Source organism: Esox lucius, chromosome 5 (genome assembly GCF_011004845.1).
Source record: "Esox lucius isolate fEsoLuc1 chromosome 5, fEsoLuc1.pri, whole genome shotgun sequence".
In the NCBI taxonomy this organism is placed as follows: Eukaryota; Metazoa; Chordata; class Actinopteri; order Esociformes; family Esocidae; genus Esox; species Esox lucius.
In genome coordinates, this window is record NC_047573.1 from 24,136,962 (window position 1) to 24,159,346 (window position 22,385).

Here is a 22,385-nt window from a genome sequence, read left to right on the forward strand (position 1 = left end):
GTGTTACAGTGATGGCTAGGATAGCAGTCTGTGATACTGTTACAGTGATGGCTAGGATAGCAGTCTGTGATACTGTTACAGTGATGGCTAGGATAGCAGCCTGTAATACTGTTACAGTGATGGTTAGGATAGCAGTCTGTAATACTGTTACAGTGATGGCTAGGATAGCAGGCTTGTAGTCATACTGTTACAGTGATGGCTAGGATAGCAGTCTGTAATACTGTTACAGTGATGGCTAGGATAGCAGTCTGTAATACTGTTACAGTGATGGTTAGGATAGCAGTCTGTAATGCTGTTACAGTGATGGCTAGGATAGCAGTCTGTGATAGTGTTACAGTGATGGTTAGGATAGCAGTCTGTAATACTGTTACAGTGATGGCTAGGATAGCAGTCTGTGATAGTGTTACAGTGATGGCTAGGATAGCACTCTGTGATACTGTTACAGTGATGGCTAGGATAGCAGCCTGTAATACTGTTACAGTGATGGTTAGGATAGCATTCTGTAATACTGTTACAGTGATGGCTAGGATAGCAGGCTCGTAGTCATACTGTTACAGTGATGGCTAGGATAGCAGTCTGTAATACTGTTACAGTGATGGCTAGGATAGCAGTCTGTGATAGTGTTACAGTGATGGTTAGGATAGCAGTCTGTAATACTGTTACAGTGATGGCTAGGATAGCAGTCTGTAATACTGTTACAGTGATGGCTAGGATAGCAGTCTGTGATAGTGTTACAGTGATGGCTAGGATAGCACTCTGTGATACTGTTACAGTGAGGGCTAGGTTAGCAGTCTGTTACACTGTTATAGTGATACTAGGATAGCAGTCTCCTAGTTATACTGTTCTAGTGATGGCTAGGATAGCAATGTCCTAGTTATACTGTTCTAGTGATGGCTAGGATTGCAATGTCCTAGTTATACTGTTCTAGTGATGGCTAGGATAGCAATGTCCTAGTTATACTGTTCTAGTGATGGCTAGGATAGCAATGTCCTAGTTATACTGTTATAGTGATGGCTAGGATAGCAATGTCCTAGTTACACTGTTCTAGTGATGGCTAGGATAGCAATGTCCTAGTTATACTGTTATAGTGATGGCTAGGATAGCAATGTCCTAGTTATACTGTTCTAGTGATGGTTGGGATAGTAGTCTGTTATACTGTTATAGTGATGGCAAGGATAGCAGCATGCTATAATGTTGTAGTGATCATATCTGTTATACTGTTGTAGGGACGTTATAAGAGAGCAGTCTGTTATACTGTAATAGTGATGCCTAGGATAACAATCTAAGTCATGCCATTACAGTCATATAATACAATAGTAGTCGTACTGTAATACAACTACTTTGTAGTTGAAATAGTAATGGTATAGGATATCAGTCTGTAATAATATTACAGTGATGTATAGGATAGCAATACTGATATGGTGATGGTGTAGGACTTGAAGTTGGTTATACTGTAATAGTGATGGTATTGGTGGATATTAGTCTATTATACTGTCACAGTATTGGATAGCAGTCTGTAATGCTGTTATAGTAGTGGTGCTGGGTGGCAGGTACTATATTGTTATGGTAAAGGATAGCTGTCTCAGTATACTTTTATAGTGATAGTATAGGATATGGTCTTGGTATACTGTTACAGGAAGGGTATAGAATAGCTGTCTGTTACACTGTTATAGCGATGGAATAGGATAGCAGTCAGTATAATGTTACAGCATAATGTGATTGCCATTGTTTCTCTAATTATTCTGCAGCTGCCTCTCCATGGAAAAAGAAAGCAGGTGAATATCTCTTCTCATTACCTTCATCAGCTCTTAAGCCTCCATTGAAAATCAGTCTGCTCAGGTACTAAGAATATTCTGCCTCTGTCTTTCAGAGTACGAGTCCTCCCAGGTGCCTGATAAGAAGAGGACCGTCTATCAAATGGCACTGAGTAAGATCTGACCCCTGACCCCCTTTGTGTTTCAAGAGGGCATCTTTCAACTGGGTGGCAGTGATGGGCCTATGCTCTCAATTGTCTGTTGCTTTTTATGTCTTTTTTTCTCTCTCTCCGATTTCACTCTCTTTCTCTCTCTCTCACACATACACACACTCCCTGTCTCTCTCTATGTGTCTCTCTCACACATCCACACACACACTCCATCTCTCTTTCCCTCTCAGATAAATTGGATGAGATCCTGGCCGCAGCTCAGCACACCATCACATCGGACGGGCAGGGGCAGCGAGGCCATGCAGGAAAGAGGGACCGAACCAAGAGCATCGCCCCAACTGAGGTACTACATCATTCTCATCTGCCAATAGTGTATTGTCCAGGTCCTACCGGCCCCGAGGATCTTACCATCAATTCAGTCACTGGGTCTATACCGCAAGTTGTGAAATAGCTCTCACAGCCTGAGATATTAACTTATTGCTTCTTCTGTTTTGCCCTATATCACTGTAACTGTCAGTGCCCTTCTAACGCGCCATCTCGTTCTTTGTCTTGAACACCCAAAGCCGAGTCACGACCAGTTGGTTGGTGTGATGCCACCTGGGTTCAGCTACAACCAGGGACAGTATCCTCCCGGACATCCGCACGGAGTAATGCTGCGACAGAAATCTATTGGTGAGTCCTAACCATTTAGTCATGTTAAAATTAATTGCATCCCCTGGAAAGTTTGTGTTTCCTTTTTATATATTTGGGCATATGGAAATGTACTCTTCACTTCAACATTATTGACAGATAATGGGATCCTAATGTAGAAAATTACACTGAAAGAGTATACTGAGCAATTTTTTATTCATAAGAAATCAACAGATGCAATTTCATAGTGTGGAAAAAAAAGTAAACTCTAGCTTCAATAGCTGGTGTTGCCCCCTTTGGCCTAAATCACTTCATGTATCCATTTCTTGTAACTTTCTGTCAGTCTTTTAGAATAACTGGGAGGAATTTTTACAGTACTACTTCAACTGTTTCATGTTCAAGGTCTTTCATGCCTGCCCGCTTCAAGTCCCCCCCACAGCATTTCAATAAGATTGAGATCTGGACATTCACTCGGGCCATTCCACAACCATCAATTTCTTCTTTTCTGTTTTAGCTTTCCTATTGTGTTTTGGATCATTGTCCTGTTGCGAGAGTCATGTTCAGTTCAGCTTCAGCTTTTTGACAGGCAGCCTCACATTCTCCTCAAGTATTCTCCGGTACAATCTGGAATTCATACCAGGCCCTCCAGTCAATGATGTCAAGTTGGTCAAGCCCTGAGGAAGCAACGCAGCCTCAAATGTTTTTCTGTTCAAAGGCTGTTACCAAATTTTAAATTTTTTTATGAATGCTAGACCCTCCAAAGTTACTCTCCAAAGATTTTTTTATAATTTGTTTAGATGAACCTGATTTTAATTTTAGTAATTGAATGTGATGATAAAAGTATGACTGTAATAACCTTTTTAGCATATAGGAAATGTAGTTCTGTTGATTTTCTTAGCATAAATGGTTGTGGAGTAAAATATTTTTGTTTGAGTTGTTGGATTGGGTTACTTTTATCAATTAACTTGTCCAAATATGTGAAAAAATATAACTTTCCGTTTGCACTTGACTATATATAAACTCCTATAACATTGTAGTAACTTTCAAAAAGGCACATTCAGACTTTGGCGTGTGAACATTTTGACTTGTCTGACTGAATGTGTCTTCCATGGTTCAGGTGTGATGGAGGAGGAGAGGCAGTACCTCCATAGCCCAGCCATGAAGCTGTCCCGTAGCCTGTCGGAGGACATCCCCCCTCCCCCCAGCACATCTGCCCCAGAACCGCCATTATCTGCTGGCCCCCACAGCGGCTGGACTGGGGATCAGTCTGCCCCCCAGCCCCCATCTTCACAGGCCCAGACCCACTACCAGGCCCTCCACTCCCAGCAGCAGGAAGCCCACCAAGGCCAGGCAGGCTGGGACAGGGGAGGCCCCTCCGTGGCAAATCCAACACATGGTACGGCTCCAACCCTCCGCAGAGGAGGGGGACAATACGTAGCGGAGCCCCCAGATGGAACGAAGAGAGGAGGGGGTAAAATGGGGGTTTTGAGGAGGGGCTACAGTAGTGCAACTCCGCCCACGAGTGCAGCTCCCAAAACCCAACAGCAACAGGCGGCCACCCATGACAGCGGTGGAGGGGCCGGGCGGGGCGGGGGAGGCAGGAAGGGTGGGAGGGGCCCTCTGGTGAAGCAGCCCACCATTGAAGGCGGGCTCAACAGGCACCATCGAGGGGCTAAGAGCTCGGGATCCAAAGAGAAGAGCTCCATCCCCATCCCCACCATCATCGTGAAGGCGCCCTCCACTAGCAGCGGCAGCGGACGCAGCAGCCAGGGCAGCAGCATGGACGCAGAGCAGCCGCCGCCCGACCTGGAGGACCCCACCTCCCCGCCCGCCTCCCCCGACATCCCCACCGCCCCAGGACCTCCTTCCCCCGTGGCCCCCTTAACCCCCCAGTCCGCTGCCTCCTCCCCCGTTGCCCCGTCAGCTGTTGCCCCCCAGCTGCCCTCTACCCTGGAGAACCTGGACTTCACTAACCAGTTCGGGGGTGCCTTTGTTGGGGCGGCACGCCGCGACAGAGAACGCTTTCGTGACATGAGGCGAAAGAGTGCCTCCTTCTTCCTTTCCTCTGAGGAGGACATTCAGGGGGAGGCGGGGGGAGGTGGAGGGGTGTGGACCCAGCCTCTACAGGGCATGGATGTCCCCACCCCACGCCTCAGGCCCTCCAAGTCCATAGACGAGGGCATGTTCTCCGGGGACAACTATGTCCATTACGCTAGCAGTATGCCCCCTGCCTTTGGGCTGCCCGAGTACCACTCCCCTGTGATGGGCCAGGACGGCCAGCCTAAGTCCGCTCCCTCCAACTATGGCCAAGGCTCGCCGGCCACCACCTTCATCCACCCGCTGACTGGGAAGGTCCTGGACCCCTCGTCCCCCCTGGGCCTGGCGCTGGCCGCCCGGGAGAGGGCCCTCAAGGACGACCGGAGGACCCGGCGGGAGGAGCGGCACTTTGGCCGGCAGATGTCCACCGTGGGGGCATTCCCAACCTCCCTACCTTCCCCGACGCCTTCCCTGTTCCCCGCCTCCACCACCACTACTTCCCCCACCTCCCTGAGTCGCCCGCAGTCGCCCAGGATATTACGCTTGGGGGGCGGAGGTGGGGGGGAGAGAGTGGAGAGGGACCAAGTGACTGGATCCAGAGAGGGCCTCAGGGTTCGCTTTTCAGAGGACAGAACTAGCCAGTACCAGAACCAGACCCAGTATTACCAACCTGGTACTAGGGAGTTACCTGGCCTGCCAATGCAGCTCCCTGGTCCGCCGCAGCCTGCACCGCGCAGACCCTCTTTTCTGCAGATGGAGAGCAGTGCAAACGCTAGCTACATGTCCCAGTACACCCTCCCCACAGACCTAGCCCACCCACACGAAGGCGGGGGAGAGGATGGAGGAGGACTGGGGCTGATGGTTCTCCCCCCTCCCGCCCCCTCAATAGACCTGGACGACGAGTTTGTCTTCGTTGACCCGCTCCCCCCTCCCTTGCAGTTCGCTAACGGCCAGGGCCAGAGGGCGTACCCTCAACAGCACCCGCAGCTGGCCCACCATGTCTCCCCCGCCGTGCCCCCCCCGCCGCCCCCCCTGCCCTCTCATAAAGTTCCCCCGCCGGGAGGCTTCTCTTCCAACGCCCCCCTCCCCTCCCCCCAGGCTGTGGACTCCGCCGCCTCCAGCCTCACGTCCTACGACAGCGAGGTGGCCAACCTCACCCAGTCCGCCCTTTCCCCCTCACTCCCCTCACCCCAGACGTTCCCCCCTTCCTCCGCCACCACGGCCTCCACCATTTTACCCACACCCTCACTCCACAGACCCCAACCAGTGTCCCACGCACACCCTTTCTACAGTGGCCCCGCTGTAGCAGCTAACCCCGCTAACATGGGGGCTCCTGCTCACCCAGTGACCTTAGCACAGGACCGAGGTGCAGCCACCCTCACTACGACTATGACCTACGCTACCACGATGACCTCCACCGCCATCGCCGCCACTACCACAGCCTCCGCTGTGTCCTCCGACTACAATGTAGCCGTGTCGACCCCAAGAACCGCCGTCAGCTCCACTGGCAATTCAGGTGACCAGCAGTCCTCTGGGGTGAAGACTGGAGACTGGCAGATAGAAGTGATTGTGGACTCTGGCATCGAGGAGCTGGACAGCCACTGCAGTGACCACCACCTGGAAATATTAAAGGGAGAAAGAGGAGGAGTGGTGGAGGGAGAGAGAGGAGGTGACGAGCACCCGGAGCCTTACGTGACCTTCTCGGGGGGGCAGATGTTTAAAGCACACCCCGCCAAACACTCAGCCAATCCTCCGGTGTACCCGAAGACCATGCAGTACAAAGAAGGCGGCATCAAAGACACAAGGATAGCGCTGCGCCGACAGGCGAGTACTAACCCTCCCTACCAGAGTGCCCCACCACAGGCCGATGCGGAGGAGGAGCCCAGGGGAGATGAGGGAGGTGTGGCGGACGATAGGAAACAGCGCAGACTGGGTCGAGCCAAGATGGGGGATGGCTTTGGCTCCACCCTGGCTGCCTGTCTGGAGCGCCCAAACACCTTAGAGCCCAGACCCCTGTCTTGGACCGAGGGAGTGGACCCAGGGCAGGGCTTGGAGCGAGGCGGTGGGAACCAGAGGAGTGGGATCTCTGTGGAGGGACGCAGGCTGCACTCGCCCCTCTCGGGGGTGAAGGCCAGCATCATCAATGAACTGAGCTCCAAGCTGCAGCAGATGACCAATAAGAGCACGGAGGACTGGGGTCAGTCTGAGATGCGGGGTCCAAGCCCTGTTAGCCCAAGGTCACCCACAATGCACAGGTGAGGCTGCTGCGGTTCGCCAGGCAGCGGGACTCTGCGATGTCAAATGCTGAGTACAATAACTCCTTTCACTTGTCTTCTCTTTCAGGTATTCAGGGGATTTCTCTGCATCGTTTCAGAGCCCCCCATCAGCCCGCTCCACGTCCCCCTTGCCCACCTCATCCCCGCAGCATCGGCCGCCGATTCTCACACCGAATCTCACCGCTACCCCATCAGGCTCTCCCTCCCACCAGCCCCAGCCCCAGCTGCAGCCCAACTGGACACATACCCCGTCTCCCCAGCTGCCCACCTCCCCCTCTCACTCCTCCCACCCTCCTCTCTCCCCCACCTACTCCCCCTACCCCACGTCACCCAAACATCGCACCAAGTACCGCGGAGCCAAGATTTTTGACTTCCAGTGTACCTCCGGGCCAGAGCTGAGGTCATCTGTATCCCGCCGGCGTGCCCCCAGCCCCCTCATCTACTCCACAGAACGCCCCAGCCCTGCCCCCCCAAGACCGTCCTCCCTTCCCATCCTCCCAGTCACCCCCGTCTACAACACCCCCTTCGACTTCCCTAATCCTCTCACCCCTCAATCTCCAGGTCACGCCCTCGGAGACCCGTACAACACCCCAGCCCCTCCCCTCTTCCCCACTTCCCCGCAACCCCCGAGCCCGCTCCTGGTCTCCCGCTCGCTCTCCCCCACCCAGTTCCTCTCCGGCGCGTCATCGCCTGCCATGCACCTGCCCCCCTCTCCGTCCTGCCTCAGCTACCCTCACCTCACCCCTCCTCCCCCGGCCAAGCCTTTTGCGGTCAAGCCTCTGTCCTACTGGACCAAGTGGGACGTGGCTGACTGGCTGGCCTACCTGAACCTGGGCGAGCACCGGGAGCGCTTCTTGGACAACGAGATTGACGGCTCACACCTGCCCTCCCTCACCAAGGACGACTTCCTGGACCTGGGGGTGACGCGCGTCGGCCACCGCATGAACATCGAGAGGGCGTTGAAGAGGCTGACTGACAGGTGAGGGAGGAGCGGGCCCGGACCGAGTCGGCGCACAGACAGAGGCTACGTCAGCCAAGGGGGGCGAGTGGAAATAAAGAGAGAAAAAAGGAATGGATGGAGAAGGAAAGACGAGTACCTCTTTCCTTCCCTGCGAGCCAGATGAGTCCATCCCCTTCCCTTTCAGTCGCTAAGCATTTATCCTTACTGATCACTTTACTCCACATCTTTCATTATCGGTATCTTTCTGTCCATCCCTTTTGTTTTCTCTTGGACTCCCTTTCTTCCACTTCTTTCACTCTACCTCCCTTTTTAACCCTCTCTTGCTCTCTCTCCCAATGTCTCTCTCTCTCCTCTGTCTGTCTGCTTGTCTATCTCTCTCTCTCCTCTGTCTGTCTGCTTGTCTATCTCTCTCTTGCTACCTCCGTCCTTCGCGCTTTCTCTCCATCATTTAATTTAGTACATTCCCTCCGTATTAATTTTCCTATTCATTCTTATTTCTTGATTTACCCTCTTTCCTCAGGCTCTTCTCTCCCATGCATGACCCTAGCCCATCCCCCGAGCCTCAGACTGAGAGAGTGAAAGATGAAGTGAATCAAAGCTCAGAGAAACACAAAGACACAAAGTGACTGAGACGAAAGCTAAAGAAGACCATTGAACACAAACAGACTGTAAATTGGAACTAAGACAGGAAGGGATTGTGATGGGCAATGCTTTATCTGGCCGGGACATTTTTGGTTTAAGCGGAGGACAATTGTTCCAGAAGTTTCTTGAGATTAACATTGATTGCACGTGTTGGTCAAAAGAGGGTAGAAACACTTATGACACACAATCAAGTTTTAACTGATACAATTTGCACACACTGCACAACCACTGATACATTGGCTTTTAATTACCACACGGACACACACAAACACATACGCACACATATACACCCAGATTTGACTGGTTATTCTCACGCTCCATCTGCTGCCTGACAGTTACAGTAGCGAAATAAATGCTCAGAAGAATCTTGAGATTGAATGCTGCTAACCATACAGACTGTAAACCCAATGGATATACGGAAGCTCGTAGTGGAGTAGGTACCTCTAGTTAACAATAGGGGCCATGTTCCAACCAACATGGGATTGGAAAGTGTGGTTGGAGTATTAAAGTCAGAATATGGTCTTTAAATGGAAATGTGACATTTTTTGTTGTTCAAGTAACCCGTGGAAAATAGGAAAACAGTAGACTTTTATACCAAGGTTGGTTAATGGCCTAAATCCCTTAGTGATTTCCCAACAAGCTTTCTACGTATTTTACCGATTCTTGACTAACATTATAGCTGTACATGTAAAAGTGGATTCACAAATCAGAATCATTAATTTGTTTTGTACTGATAGGGAGTGCTGATAGCAATCATTCATTTCAAACGGGTCAAGCTATTGATATACAAATATTTCAAATATATATATATATAAATATATATATATATATTTAGCTGTAAAAATGACATTATCATTATGTTTAGAATGGCTGGCTGGAGTATATCAGAGAGGGGCAAAGGAGGGTAAAATATGGGTTTGATTTTCCTTGAGACATGGCTGAACAGAAGGGATTTGTAAACTTAGCAAGGGCATTTGGAATGTGGGTTACAAATTATGATCGCAGTATTTATTCTTAATTTGGGTTGTTGATGGTTAATTTTTAACTTGGGTCGTGAGCTGGAAAGGTTTAAGAACAACTGTTGTGTTGGAGATGACAGCCATGTCTCTGGGTCTGCCAGGGACCCATGTCATTTTACACTACACAGCTTGTTGTCATGTTGACTCGCACACAGGTGCAGCCATCAAAAAGGGCTTCTACATCTGTTTATATGGTATTACCGGTTCCCTAGGCCTTTTCCCTCTCATTGTGAGTCTACGCGTGTGCGTGTGTATGTGTGCTGACTGTTTCATCTGCCTGCCTTGTTATCCCTGACCACGCCACCGACCCTCTCTCTTATGCCTTCTCCGCTACACAAAGCCAGTTTTCTAACGGTTAGAAAATGTAGAGATGTATATTTTGCACCAGTTGACAATCCTAACATTGCCCCTTTTCATGAACTCTTCTTCAAAATCCCTCAAGATAAACTGTTTTCTGATCCACATATTTCAGACAAATATATAGCTTCTACACACACATACAAACAAATACACACAAACACACAGGCTCTTTTAGATACCTGTTTGTTATTGCCTTCAGTGAAATGCACTCTGAGGTGAATCAAACTCTTTAAAGATGATTTATAGACCTATATGATATAATGATGGTGACGATTATGACAAGTACAATTATAACATAAATTATAGTATGATTTAACTAACTATTATATTAATGATTAGGTATATGTAAACATTTTTAACACTACAGAATCTCTGTCTTCCAAATAGAGTGAGAAATTATTTGAAGCTACTGATTTTCTTTTGTTGTCATTATTTACGGTATTACTCCTGGTAAATGCTTTCTAGACTGCCCGACTTCGCTGGCCATTACCTATTTTATCTTACCTGTGAAACCCATACGCATCAACACATTCTTTACTTGTATGAAGTCATAACCTCACACCTAGAACCTCCAATGCTATTAAAAGAGGGTTTTTGCTATTCCAGAACCTTCCATTGGATATGATTGAGTGGTGGTGTAGAAAGCATTACGTTCTATGATTTAAAGAGTATTTTAGGACTAGTAATATATAAATATTATGAATATGATGAATATATACAGTATGAGATAAGAGGTATTTATGAACTTTTGTTTAACATGAAATACAGAAATATACTGATAAAATATGATAGAGATATAACTACGGTGTTGAAATAAATGCTGAATAAACAAATTGTCTTGATATTTTCCCCCTTCTCTGATCCAAGGTTCACATAATGATCCGATCTAGACTATTCTGTTATGATTGACTCATTTGGCGGCTTCTCCTCCCTGCCAAGTAGGGCTTTGTGCCATGTTCTCATGTTCAGGATTACTTCATATCTGGCCAAATGAGCTAATATAAAACAGTAGAAGAGGCCACTTTGAGAATGTAGATCCTTCTGCTGTGATCACTTAAGAAGATCGGGTACATCTTCAAAAAGCAGTCAGGGGAAAGACGAGGAAAGGGTCAACGAGACACTGGGGCGGGTCCTGATGAAGTCAGTCCGTGAGAGCCACTGGTCAAACTTCAGGACCACTTCGTCCAGACACTCTGACCCTCCCTCATCCCTCAAACAGAGTGGCAGTACGCCCATCGTAAGCTACGTGGAATATGCGGGCGCCACGGTCTCCTGACAGAGTCAGAGACGCATCAGAGATTGCAGTGTGAAGTTGCCCTGGGCGAACATGACGGGCCGCGGGGCCACCCCTCACGCACACACTAATAATCTCACAGGACACTGCGCCACCCTGACACAACACTGCCACCAGCACAGGCGAGAAATGAGCGTCGCCTATTCTCAGGCCTGCTTAACATGTTGACACTACTGTTCATTAGCACCACATTGAGAGGGTAGGGGGGGGGTTAAAAGTTCTTGCAGCTGTTTTGGGAATCGACCTTAGAGTAAGGCGTCGTAGAGAGAGAGAGGGAGAGGGGTAGCGGGAGAGCAAAAAGGGGTTAGACGAAACATCATCTGACACCAAGTGTCAAGGAAACTACGAGGAGAGGAAAAGAGAGATGGGAGAGAGAGGGAGTGAATAGGGAAAGGCTTGGAAAACAACAGCAGCGAACAGCAAGAGAAAGTTGAACAGTGGAATGAGAATTCGGAGGGAACAGCACTGCTAACAGCGGAGGAGTGAAAGGTAGGACTGCTCTTTATTTTCCTGAATTGTTCTGTGATTTCTCACGCAAACTCGCTGTTGTTGACTCTACCATGGTGACTCACTCCAGGAGCAGGCTGGTGTGTGTATCTCCTGGAGCAGGCTGGTGTGTGTAACTCCTGGAGCAGGCTGGTGTGTGTAACTCCTGGAGCAGGCTGGTGTGTGTAACTTTAAGTTCCAGGGAGAATTGGGTCAGTGAGGAACGATGAGCATGTGTTGTGGGAGATGCGTTCTGAGAAAAAAATGAAGCAGAGAGAACGGCCTTAAAACTAACAAGCAGTCGCTTGAGTAATCACTGGTGATTCAGAGACTGACATGCTTTCTTCAAGGCAGGGTTTTTTGTTTGTCATATTGTCATGTTTCAATTAGTAGTTTTAGAATGCAAAGTTGATGTTTTTCTATTGGACTAGTGGTCTAACTGTTAAGCATTATGAAACGAACCCAAAACACATATATTGATACTTGAAAAAAGACCAGTGCCCTACTCACCTTAGCATGGTGAAGAAGACAGAGATGGACTTTATATTACATTTAATAATAAAACATGGGACTATGTTTTAAATAGAACAACAATCAGCAGTACGCCAATACTCAACAGTCTCTCATGACAAGCAGTACCAGCTGAAAGAGGGAGGGTCTACAGTGTATGAAGGGGGGGGGCAACTGCTGTGAGACAAATCCTCTGTTCTTCTCCACTTTCGGCTTTGGTCTTGTGATAAGGTGTGGTTTGTCAGTTTCACACAGAGGAAATGATCTCTCAGCCAACAAAGTGTCAATGTGTTAGGCAGACAAAAATAGTCCTGGAGGTGTCTCCAAGCTCTTACGTATTTTCATCTGGCTCTGTTCTGCCTCGTACTGTTTCAGAGAACCTCTTATACCGACAGAACCCCATAGTTATTCCTTGACCGGGGTATACCAAAGATGTGCTAACCATTTCAAACAAAGCTGTTGCATAGAACTACTGTTTTTATATGTTTGCTAAACCCAAACTCCCTCCCCTCGCACATAGTTGTCTTGTTGTTGTTTTCCATGGGAGCAAACGGGAGAAGAGTCAGAGCAGAAGATGTTTCAGCTAATAGGGAGGCCGTTATTAGTCAGAGCCGAGCCAGGGAAAGATGACCTTTCCCTCCTGTTTATTTTGGGATAGCAGCAGGAAGAATTTTGGCACGGGTGTTCGATTCCAGCCTATAAATTCCATTCTCGGAATGACATTCCCCTTTACTCACAGTGGGTTCCGATGTATTATAGATGTGAGCAGTGTAATGTATAAATAATGTCTTATCAAGTCACAGCTGGTTCCAGCACTGTAGGCTCCCTGTAGGAGCTGTTTGTTGTTCATATTGCATTATCCATTTCAATGAGATTCTGTGTATTCCAAATCGTATCATATTTCATTTGAGTAGATTCTGTACTATTTATTATGTCATCAAGCCATTAGGTATGGTCACTCATATATCACATTTCTGATTCATGAGCTAAATGTTTATGGATAAATCTCCATTGTGTTAGCTTAGCTTAGATCTGTTAATATTCTGTTATAATGCAATCTCTGTGAAAGTGTATTCTTAGAATTAGGGGGGAGTCCAACAATCATTGCCTCATATTTTGCTTTAGGTTAGCTGAGGTATTCTTGGGGGCACCTTCGATGTTTCGATGTAGGATCTTAGGCCACCTGTTTGAGACACCCTACGAGTTTAGGAGCCTTCTGGTTCTAAGTTCGACCTGATCATTTATTGCACCCTTTTAATGTTCAGGGTCTAAATCATCAGAGAAACAACACCTTTTTTAAAAGCGGTGAGTGTGAGGGCACACATTTAATTCCTGTTTATGTGCAAACAATCATAAATTAAGTTTGGAAACTGACAGTTTTGTAGCTTCAATGACACATGTATGAGTTCTTCCAGACCCTATGCAAATCCCAAAGTTGGATACATAACTACAAACCCGATTCCAAAAAAGTTGGGACACTGTACAAATTGTGAGTAAAAAAGGAATGGAATATTTTACAAATCTCATAAACTTATATTTAATTCACAATTGAATATAGATAACATTTTGAATGTTGAAAGTGAGACATTTTGTAATGTCATGCCAAATATTGGCTCATTTTGGATTTCATGAGAGCTACACATTCCAAAAAAGTTGGGACAGGTAGCAATAAGAGGCTGGAAAAGTTAAATGTACAGATAATGAACAGCTGGAGGACCAATTTCCAACTTATTATGTCAATTGGCAACATGATTGGGTATAAAAAGAGCCTCTCAGTGTGGCAATGTCTCTCAGAAGTCAAGATGGGCAGAGGATCACCAATTCCCCCAATGCTGCGGCGAAAAATAGTGGAGCAATATCAGAAAGGAGTTTCTCCGAGAAGAATTGCAAAGAGTTTGAAGTAATCATCATCTACAGTGCATAATATCATCCAAAGATTCAGAGAATCTGGAACAATCTCTGTGCGTAAGGGTCAAGGCCGGAAAACCATACCGTCTGAGGGCCCGTGATCTTCGGGCCCTCAGACGGCATTGCATCACATACAGGAATGATACTGTAATGGAAATCACAACATGAGCTCAGGAATACTTCCAGAAAACATTGTCGGTGAACAGAATCTACCGTGCCATTCGCCGTTGCCGGCTAAAACCCTATAGGTCAAAAAATAAGCTGTATCTAAACAGGATCCAGAAGCGCAGGCGTTTTCTCTGGGCCAACGATCATTTAAAATGGACTGTGGCAAAGTGGAAAAGTGTTCTGTGGTCAGACGAATCAATATTTTAAGGTCATTTTGGAAAATTGGGACGCCATGTCATCCGGACTAAAGAGGACAAGGACAACCCAAGTTGTTATCAGCACTCAGTTCAGAAGCCTGCATCTCTGATGGTATGGGGTTGCATGAGTGCGTGTGGCATGGGCAGCCTACACATCTGGAAAGGCACCATCAATGCTGACAGTTATATCCAAGTTCTAGAACAACATATGCTCCCATCCAGACATCGTCTCTTTCAGGGAAGATCTTGCATTTTCCAACATGACAATGCCAGACCACATACTGCATCAATTACAATGTCATGGCTGCATAGAAGAAGGAGCCGGGTACTGAAATGGCCAGCTTGTAGTCCAGATCTTTCACCCATAGAAAACATTTGGCGCATCATAAAGAGGAAGGTACGACAAAGAAGACCTAAGACAGTTGAGCAACTAGAAGCCTGTATTAGACAATAATGGGACAACATTCCTATTCATAAACTTGAGCAACTTGTTTCCTCAGTCCCCAGACGTTTGCAGTCTGTAATAAAAAGAAGAGGGGATGCCACACAGTGGCCTTGTCCCAACATTTTTGAGATGTGTTGATGCCATGAAATTTAAAATCAACTTATTTTTCCCTTAAAGTGATACATTTTCTCAATTTAAACATTTGATATGTGATCTATGCTGCATTCTGGTTTTATTCACAATTGTACAGTGTCCCAACTTTTTTGGAATCGGGTTTGTACCTTATTCCAAAGTCAATCGTATTCATATTATATTAAAATATTTACACATGTAACAATTAACAGGAATTACATTTATTCGAACAAGCAGCTAAAATAACTATTTGAAAGCCGTGAGTCTATTCAGACGCAATTATTTTTCTTTAGAAATGTTCTTCAATTAATATTTTTGAACATTTATTGTGTAAAATGCCTGGAAGAACACCAGTGTGTTCTAAAACTACTGGTGGATTAACTCCTGGGGAAACGCTTCAGTTTCAACTTTCAAACCAGGCTATTGTACATTTTTTCATTGTTGTTGCTAAAGACTTGCATGTCTGCAAACTGAAGGGATCTCAAAGTGAGCAAGCCCCCCAACTACAAGTATTTCAGATTGACAAACTTTTAAGACAGACATACAAAGAAACATGCACTGCAACCCATTGGCCACAATAAATGCAAATAATTAAGTCTCTCTTAATAAATCATGCCTCTTGTCTGAATTGTGTAATAAACCTTCCTTCCAGTACTTGTCAACAGTGATACAATCTATATGCAAGCAGCAGCAGCCTCTGCTTTGAAACCTTGCACTCAAACTATCATTCAGCCATAGGTTTTATCACTGGAGCTTGTTTACACACACGTCACTGCCTTTTATACAGTTCTCTTGTCTTTTCTGACTACCAGAAGGTCCCAACGTTGAGTGCTACTTGTCTACAGTCCTCTAGAAGCTCTTGTATTACCATCTTTTAAATTGGAAAACCAGCAATAACCACCTCAACCGCAGGATGGTCTGTTTCTGGTAGGTGCCACAGGTCTCTTAGGAGGTGGGGAAGTGTGATTATTGCCCCCCTTGTTCTTGGAACTATCTCCAGGCCATCATCGAGTTTGATGCTCTGCAATCCGTTGGGTCCTTTGAAGTTAATTTAAGACGTACTGATGGAACACTGCTCAACTGATGTTTGCTTTTAATTTTGCAAAGTTGTATTTGTTGTTTTGATTTCTTATTTTGATCTATTTCTTTGTAAAAAAAAAAAATTGTGAAAGACACCTTGGTCTCTGTGTGGCCTTTAAGTAAAGGTCACGTATAAAATAGAATAAAAACAAATACATTCTTTTTTTTTTTATTATTCAAAGACCCCGAAATGTCGACGCTCCCTGAAGAAGTGCCTGAGGATTCCAGGCTGCAGAGCTTCTGGATGGTAAGTAGGAAATTTCAGATACCAAAAAGAAATATCAGCTTTTTAAAGCATTTTGTGGCTACAAATGACTAATGACCTTTTCATGTATTTTCCAAACAGGAGAGTCGATTTTAAGGCATGCCTTTCCTACAGCTTTCCTCCTGATCCTCATCCACCTTTCTCCCTCATCCCACTCTCCCTCTCTTTCCTCCCAGCCAGGGAACTACGAGCGAACTGTCCAGCGCACTGATCGGTCCTTCCAGGCCTGTAATGATATCATGGCCTGTTTTCTTGAGCGGGCTAAAGTGGAGAAGCACTACGCCCAGCAACTCAGTGACTGGAGCAGCAAATGGAAAGCTATAGTAGACTCACGTAAGTATTGTAGAACCAAGGACAACTTCAGTGGTGGACTTTGACAAACTAGCGCTCATTAACAGTGCCTATCAATATGATGAACGGATCCACTATGGCCATTACTCCTACCTGCTCTGCTGAATTAGTTCTCTGTCACCCCAGGGCCTCTCTATGGCTCCCTCATGAGGGCCTGGCAATGTTTCTTCTCCTCCGCTGAACGTCTGTCCGTCCTCCACTCCGCCATCTCCCGGTCCCTCGTTACGGAAGAGAGGGAGCGTGTGAAGACCTGGCAGAAAGAGTCCTTTCCCAAAAAGATTTTCTGTGGATTTCGTGAGACCCACGAAAATGAGACAGCGTTTGCACGCGCTCAGAAACCCTGGGCCAAGAGGCTGGGAAAGGTTACAAAATCTATATGTTAGGTCTACATTACATCTTTATGAACTAGAAATAGTTCTCGCGTGTGTGCGTGTGTGCGTGTGTGTATGTCGGGGGGATTCCACTACATGTTCTCACCGCAACTGGTTGATCATGTAAAAGTCAACCTTACTCCTGTTTCTCCATCATAGTTTATTTTTACTGTAATCTAAGAATGGGCACCATCACATTTTGGTCTCCAAGGCTGTAGACAAACACCAGTAGCATGCTTGGCCAATCCATTGCTGATAAAATTAGAAATTAGGTGATACATTCTTGAACCCTCAAAATATATTTGATTGCCTACTGTATGCAGCACACCCTACTACACGGGTGGGATTTCTACTACCAAGGGAGGTGCTTTTTTTAACCAATGCAGACCTGGGCTCAAATACTACTTGTGATCACTTCAAATACTTTAGCTGTGCTTTAATTGTATCTCAAATCCCACTTGAGTCAAAACAAAAGAAAGATTTACAACAATCCGACAGCACTGTTATTGGACTTCTCATATTGGATTTGATCTTATACAATTTTTGTTTAGGAACCTGTTATGTAAGATTACTTTTTAACTTTTGTTATTACATTTTTTATAGGAACCATTTCTATACCATTTCTAATATCCATATAGGTTTTCATAGTTGTCAATCATGCTAGAAAACCCTAAAATACTTTTTGACTTAAGGCTATCTGAAATAATTAAAATAGCCTTTCAAATGTGCCCAATGAGAAGTCTGGAAATATGGGAATATGGCTTTGAACTTGTTTGTAATATTTCTCAACTTTGAACTGTGATTTTGAATATTTCTTGTATGCTGTAGCTGGAGAAAGCCCGCAGTGTGTACCAAAAGGCCTGTCAGAAGGAGCAGGTCGCCATAGACAGAGAGACACAGGCGAAGGAAAACAAAGAGCTGAGTCCAGAGAAACTGAGGAAGATCCAAGACGCTAGGGAGAAGGCCACTGAGGAGAAAGACAAAGTGAGAAGAGCCCAAAGGCTAACTCCCAACTGTTACATTTAAATGAATTCATCTGAGATTTGGATATATTTAACTTGTCAGATATGGATGTTTTTTATCTTCAGGAATGCTTTATTCTACTTCTTTAAACACAGCTTCCTTTTATGGCAGGGTCAAAGCTGTGGTGTCGTAAGCGACCCAGTAACAAGCGTTCATGTTAATGTTAGGCGCCATTTTTGTTTATCCAGTAGTGAATCATTTCAAGTTACGTAGGGACACTGACTGAACCAGAAGAGGTTTCCATAAACAGCTGTCTCATCACACCATAACTGACACAGTCTGCCCCATTAAGACAGTTCGCAGGCCAGGGAACAGTATGTGTGTGCATCACAAGGGTATGCAGTCCTCATAGATCAGACGTGTTTTGGTGGTGTGGCTCCATAACAGGTCCATGAGAAATATGAGAAGGTGTTAGAAGATGTAACGTCCTACACACCTCGCTACATGGAGGAGATGGAGGCCATTTTTGACCACTCCCAGGAGGAGGAGAGAAAGAGGATCAGCTTCCTCAAACAGGCCTTTCTGTCCATCCACAGACACCTGGACATCACCAACAATGAGAGGTACAAGAGTCTCCCGTGCTTCTGTCCATGCCCTCGCTTGTGTATGTTTGTGTTTAAATATTTGTGTGATCCACATCCATGCGGATAAGTACGGACCTAACGGTCCCAACAGGGATAGTACAACCTGAAAGTTTGGTCCTTGTACGTTTTTTTGGCAGGTCTCAGAAAAAAAAGTCCAGCTCAAAGGTTAGATTTACAGTAGGAAGTTAGTAGATACTAGTAAGCTTATTACTAGCTAATAAGCTGTTAAAAGAGCCAGTGGCAAAAGCCATACATTTCAATGATGCTATTTGTGGTGGGGGTAAACTTAATAAGAAACGTTAGTCAGTTTAACATAATGCTTAATGGTGTCTAGCGAAGTTTTCAAACTTGGTTTGAAGTTAATGTGTGACAAAATCAACTAATTTCAAGATGCTATATACTGACACTGGGTAGGTGTATTGCACTGTGGTGTAGTGGTTAGTGATACAGCCATTCATGTGGGAGACTCAGATTCGAAATCAGTGAGGATAACAGCATTTATCAATTTTAATTGCGTGCTGGCTGAACTAGGCTTGCCTGTTTCCGTTTCTGGTTTTTATTCTGCTTACAATAATTGTTTTCAATGATTAGACAAACATTCTTGTGGGCCCCTCTGGTTGCCATGAGTGCATATTTGTGTGATCCAAGTCCCCACAAAAATAATAAAACCTGACAAATCGGTCCCCACAAGTGTTTTAGTTGGTACCCATTAGGGGGAAAAATGTCTGGCTTATTGGTTAAGTTTAGGGTTACTTTTAGTTGTAGGCATTACTGGTTAGTTAGGCATTATGGTAGTGCACATGGGTTAGATAAAGGTTAGGGTATTGAGGTTGTAGTTAGGATTAGCTTATGGTTAAGGTAGGGGTAAGGTTTAGAATCAGGGAATAGGGACCATGGATTTATGTTCCCTACAAGGACAGAAAAACTATTGTGTGTGTGTGTGTGTGTGTACATATGCCTCTACTGTAATCTAACATACATGTACAGCAGTATATCAATCCGTTCTCCTGCTCTGTGTCAGTGTGAAGACTGTGTACAGTGAGCTCCACCACACTCTCATGTCCATCAGTGAGACGGACGATCTGAAGTGGTGGAAGAATAACCATGGCCCGGGCATGCCCACTGACTGGCCCAAGATTGAGGTATCCAACCGCGACTCGTTACAGTGACCTTTGACCTTACTTGTGTTGATAGGTTTATTAATACCAGCTGTATACAGAGATTGTTCTAACTACTTCTGTATACATACCATATGTTGTGTGAAATTATATAGAGAGATTTAATGAAGCACTTAAACTTGTCTGTATACCAGGAATGGGTCCCACCAGTGAAAAAGCCAAAGACTAAAAAAAGAAACAAGAAATGCCAGAAGGATAAACCGTAAGCTATGTGTGTATTTGTGTGTGTTACAACTCATTGGGACATTTTGCTTGTCTCCATAAGGTAAATTGACAATTGGGGGTCTTTGAATGCGGGAAATGCAACACTAGTAAAACATACAACTTGTGTGTTTTCCCTTGTATTGCTATAATGGTGAGGAACAAAAATCCCCACAAAATGTTCAAAATTTCACCAGTCTCAATGACAAAAAAGGCTATTTTAGGTTAAGGAGTTAGGTTTAGTGTAAAAGAAGCAATTATGGTGTGGGTGTATCTGTGCATGTGCTTGCTTGAGTGCAGACACTATTTGTATCTAACATTCACGTTCATTACACATCCATTCATTCATTATATTGTTCCCCTGTCCTTCAGCGTGATGATTGGAGGAGTGAAAGTACGAGCTCTGTATGATTACAAGGCAGAGGAAAGTGATGAGCTGTCCTTTAAAGCAGGTGATATGAGACCAGTTCATTTTGAAATGCATTCTGAGTCTACAGTTCCTTTAGGTAGTCTAGTGTTTCAATTGAGTCATCCTGATTTAGGTATGTTTCCATTCATGTATTATTCCAGGTGAGGTGTTCCTGAAGGTTGAGGAGGAGGACAACCAGGGTTGGTGCAGGGGTGTGCTTGACAATGGGAAGGACGGTTTCTACCCAGCCAATTACGTTCAGGTTGTTGTGGAGTAATGATGTCATTCTGCCACGCCCAGCATTCTAAAGTGTCCTGTCGGCAACATACATTGTATTTCAAGAACTGTGCTTCATTGAAAAAATCCACTTTGGTGAGAAAAATAATTGTTGCATTTTACTTTGACACAAACCAATATAACCATGAACATTAAATGTTAACGCCCAAAATGTTATTATAATCATCATGCTGAAATGTGTATTGTAACGTATTATCAATATCTAAATATGGATACTTTTAGCCATTTAACAATTTAAGCTATGGATCATTCCACCAATACAGTGCCTTTTGGATATTGTCAATTGGTAATGCATTTTTTTATATTCTGTCACTAAGAGCACAAACATTTTATTAAAAATAAAGTACTTTAGTAAAAACAAATAAAATGTAATGTGTTGACTGTTATAATTTCATCTCAAGTCAGCAACTCATCTCCTTGTGACAGGAGAAAGAAAAGCTTGTTTTGTGCAACCGGGAGGGGCAACTTCACAATAATAATTATTTTAATTGTATGATAGGCATGCATTGTTTTCCACTTCAAAACACCCAAACAGGTCTATAGAGTGTAGAACCAGCTCTCCTGCTTTAAAGCTATTATAATCAGGTTGAATTTGTAACGACGTGACAGACATAAATAAATAAACAAAATACATTAAATAATAATGTTTAAAAAATGCTTTGTCAATGCAACAGAATAATTAGGGCTTTGAAATTATATCGAAAAACCCTAAGAAAAATTGGGTTTAAGAGGGTAAAACATTGATCTATAGAGATATGCAAAGGCTTTTAAAGGTCACCATTTTTGCAAACCTACATTTTTAAAGGTACAGAAACTGATGCACAAAGGGCACTCTATTTGTGGAACAACCCCTATATGGCTTAAATATTTGTGCAATATGAAGCTCTTAATATGAAGTAACTAAAATGGCTAACATGTACTGTGTGTACTTTTATACAGGGGCTCTACTGGGCTTTGTGTGCTTATATTTACAGACACATTGTCCTCACTAGTATAGTAACCCATGGTAAATCAGGACTAGTGAGGACATTTTCATGGTCCTCACTTTAATATATGTCATTTTTAGACTTGGGGTCAAGATTAGGGTTAGGACTTTAATTGGATTTAGAGTTATAAATTACAATTAGGGTTATGTTAGGTATTAATGTTTAGGCACAGGGTTAGGAATAGGGGTGTATAGGATATTTAATAGAAATATATTTTGGTCCCAAAATAATTGTCACAAATATAGTAAAACAAGCATGCTTGTTTGTGTGCGTGGTTTTGTGTGTGTGTGTGTGTGTGTGTGTGTATACATGCGCACGTGTTTGAATGATAGAAAGACAGACAAGAAATATGTTTTGCCTGGCTCTGTAAGCCAAATTAAATTCATATTAATATTTACCCTTGACAAGGGTAAAAAGGTTTACAGTTTTCTGTTTATGCTGAAATTACAATCTGAAAGCTGTATGTTTACACATATTGCAGTAGATGATTTGAATTTTTTAAAGATATGTTGAACAACTGGCAATGGGTTGCATTTTCAAAATAAACTACCTAAATCTTTATTAATTTCATGTCTTCTGTTTTTTTTACATGGGCACCAACTTCTTTTTAAGTTTGGGTAAAAATAAATATCTAGCAAGCTTCTCAACTAA

At 44.7% G+C, this 22,385-nt stretch overlaps 2 protein-coding genes across 11 annotated transcripts in view; both read left to right on the forward strand.

Annotated features, from left to right (window-relative positions):
• LOC105021318 (SH3 and multiple ankyrin repeat domains protein 1) overlaps nucleotides 1-10,691 on the forward strand; it is a 62,955-nt gene extending 52,264 nt beyond the window's left edge. For all 6 annotated transcript variants that reach the window (XM_020046702.3, XM_029119859.2, XM_029119858.2 and 3 more), the window contains 7 exons: nucleotides 1,749-1,775; nucleotides 1,871-1,927; nucleotides 2,155-2,267; nucleotides 2,488-2,596; nucleotides 3,672-6,846; nucleotides 6,935-7,846; nucleotides 8,349-10,691. In XM_020046702.3, coding sequence (XP_019902261.3) covers nucleotides 1,749-1,775; nucleotides 1,871-1,927; nucleotides 2,155-2,267; nucleotides 2,488-2,596; nucleotides 3,672-6,846; nucleotides 6,935-7,846; nucleotides 8,349-8,454 — 4,499 coding nt within the window. In that variant the 3' untranslated portion in view covers nucleotides 8,455-10,691. The remainder of the gene's footprint in view (nucleotides 1-1,748; nucleotides 1,776-1,870; nucleotides 1,928-2,154; nucleotides 2,268-2,487; nucleotides 2,597-3,671; nucleotides 6,847-6,934; nucleotides 7,847-8,348) is intronic.
• A 406-nt stretch (nucleotides 10,692-11,097) lies between these two features.
• On the forward strand, nucleotides 11,098-22,299 carry LOC105021310 (protein kinase C and casein kinase substrate in neurons protein 3-like). 5 transcript variants are annotated; one of them, XM_034292180.1, is made up of 11 exons: nucleotides 11,098-11,632; nucleotides 11,721-11,808; nucleotides 16,252-16,316; nucleotides 16,511-16,667; nucleotides 16,812-17,047; nucleotides 17,885-18,040; nucleotides 18,467-18,642; nucleotides 19,685-19,805; nucleotides 19,976-20,043; nucleotides 20,415-20,494; nucleotides 20,613-22,299. In XM_034292180.1, exons 3-11 carry the CDS (start codon nucleotides 16,260-16,262, stop codon nucleotides 20,726-20,728), a joined length of 1,167 nt encoding a protein of 388 aa, XP_034148071.1. In that variant the 5' UTR covers nucleotides 11,098-11,632; nucleotides 11,721-11,808; nucleotides 16,252-16,259; the 3' UTR covers nucleotides 20,729-22,299. The 5 variants fall into 5 exon arrangements, with proteins under 5 accessions (XP_034148071.1, XP_034148072.1, XP_010887189.1 ...); XM_034292181.1 differs by having other exon boundaries at nucleotides 11,721-11,756; XM_010888887.5 differs by lacking the exon at nucleotides 11,721-11,808 and having other exon boundaries at nucleotides 11,106-11,632.
• The last annotated feature ends 86 nt before the right edge of the window (nucleotides 22,300-22,385 follow it).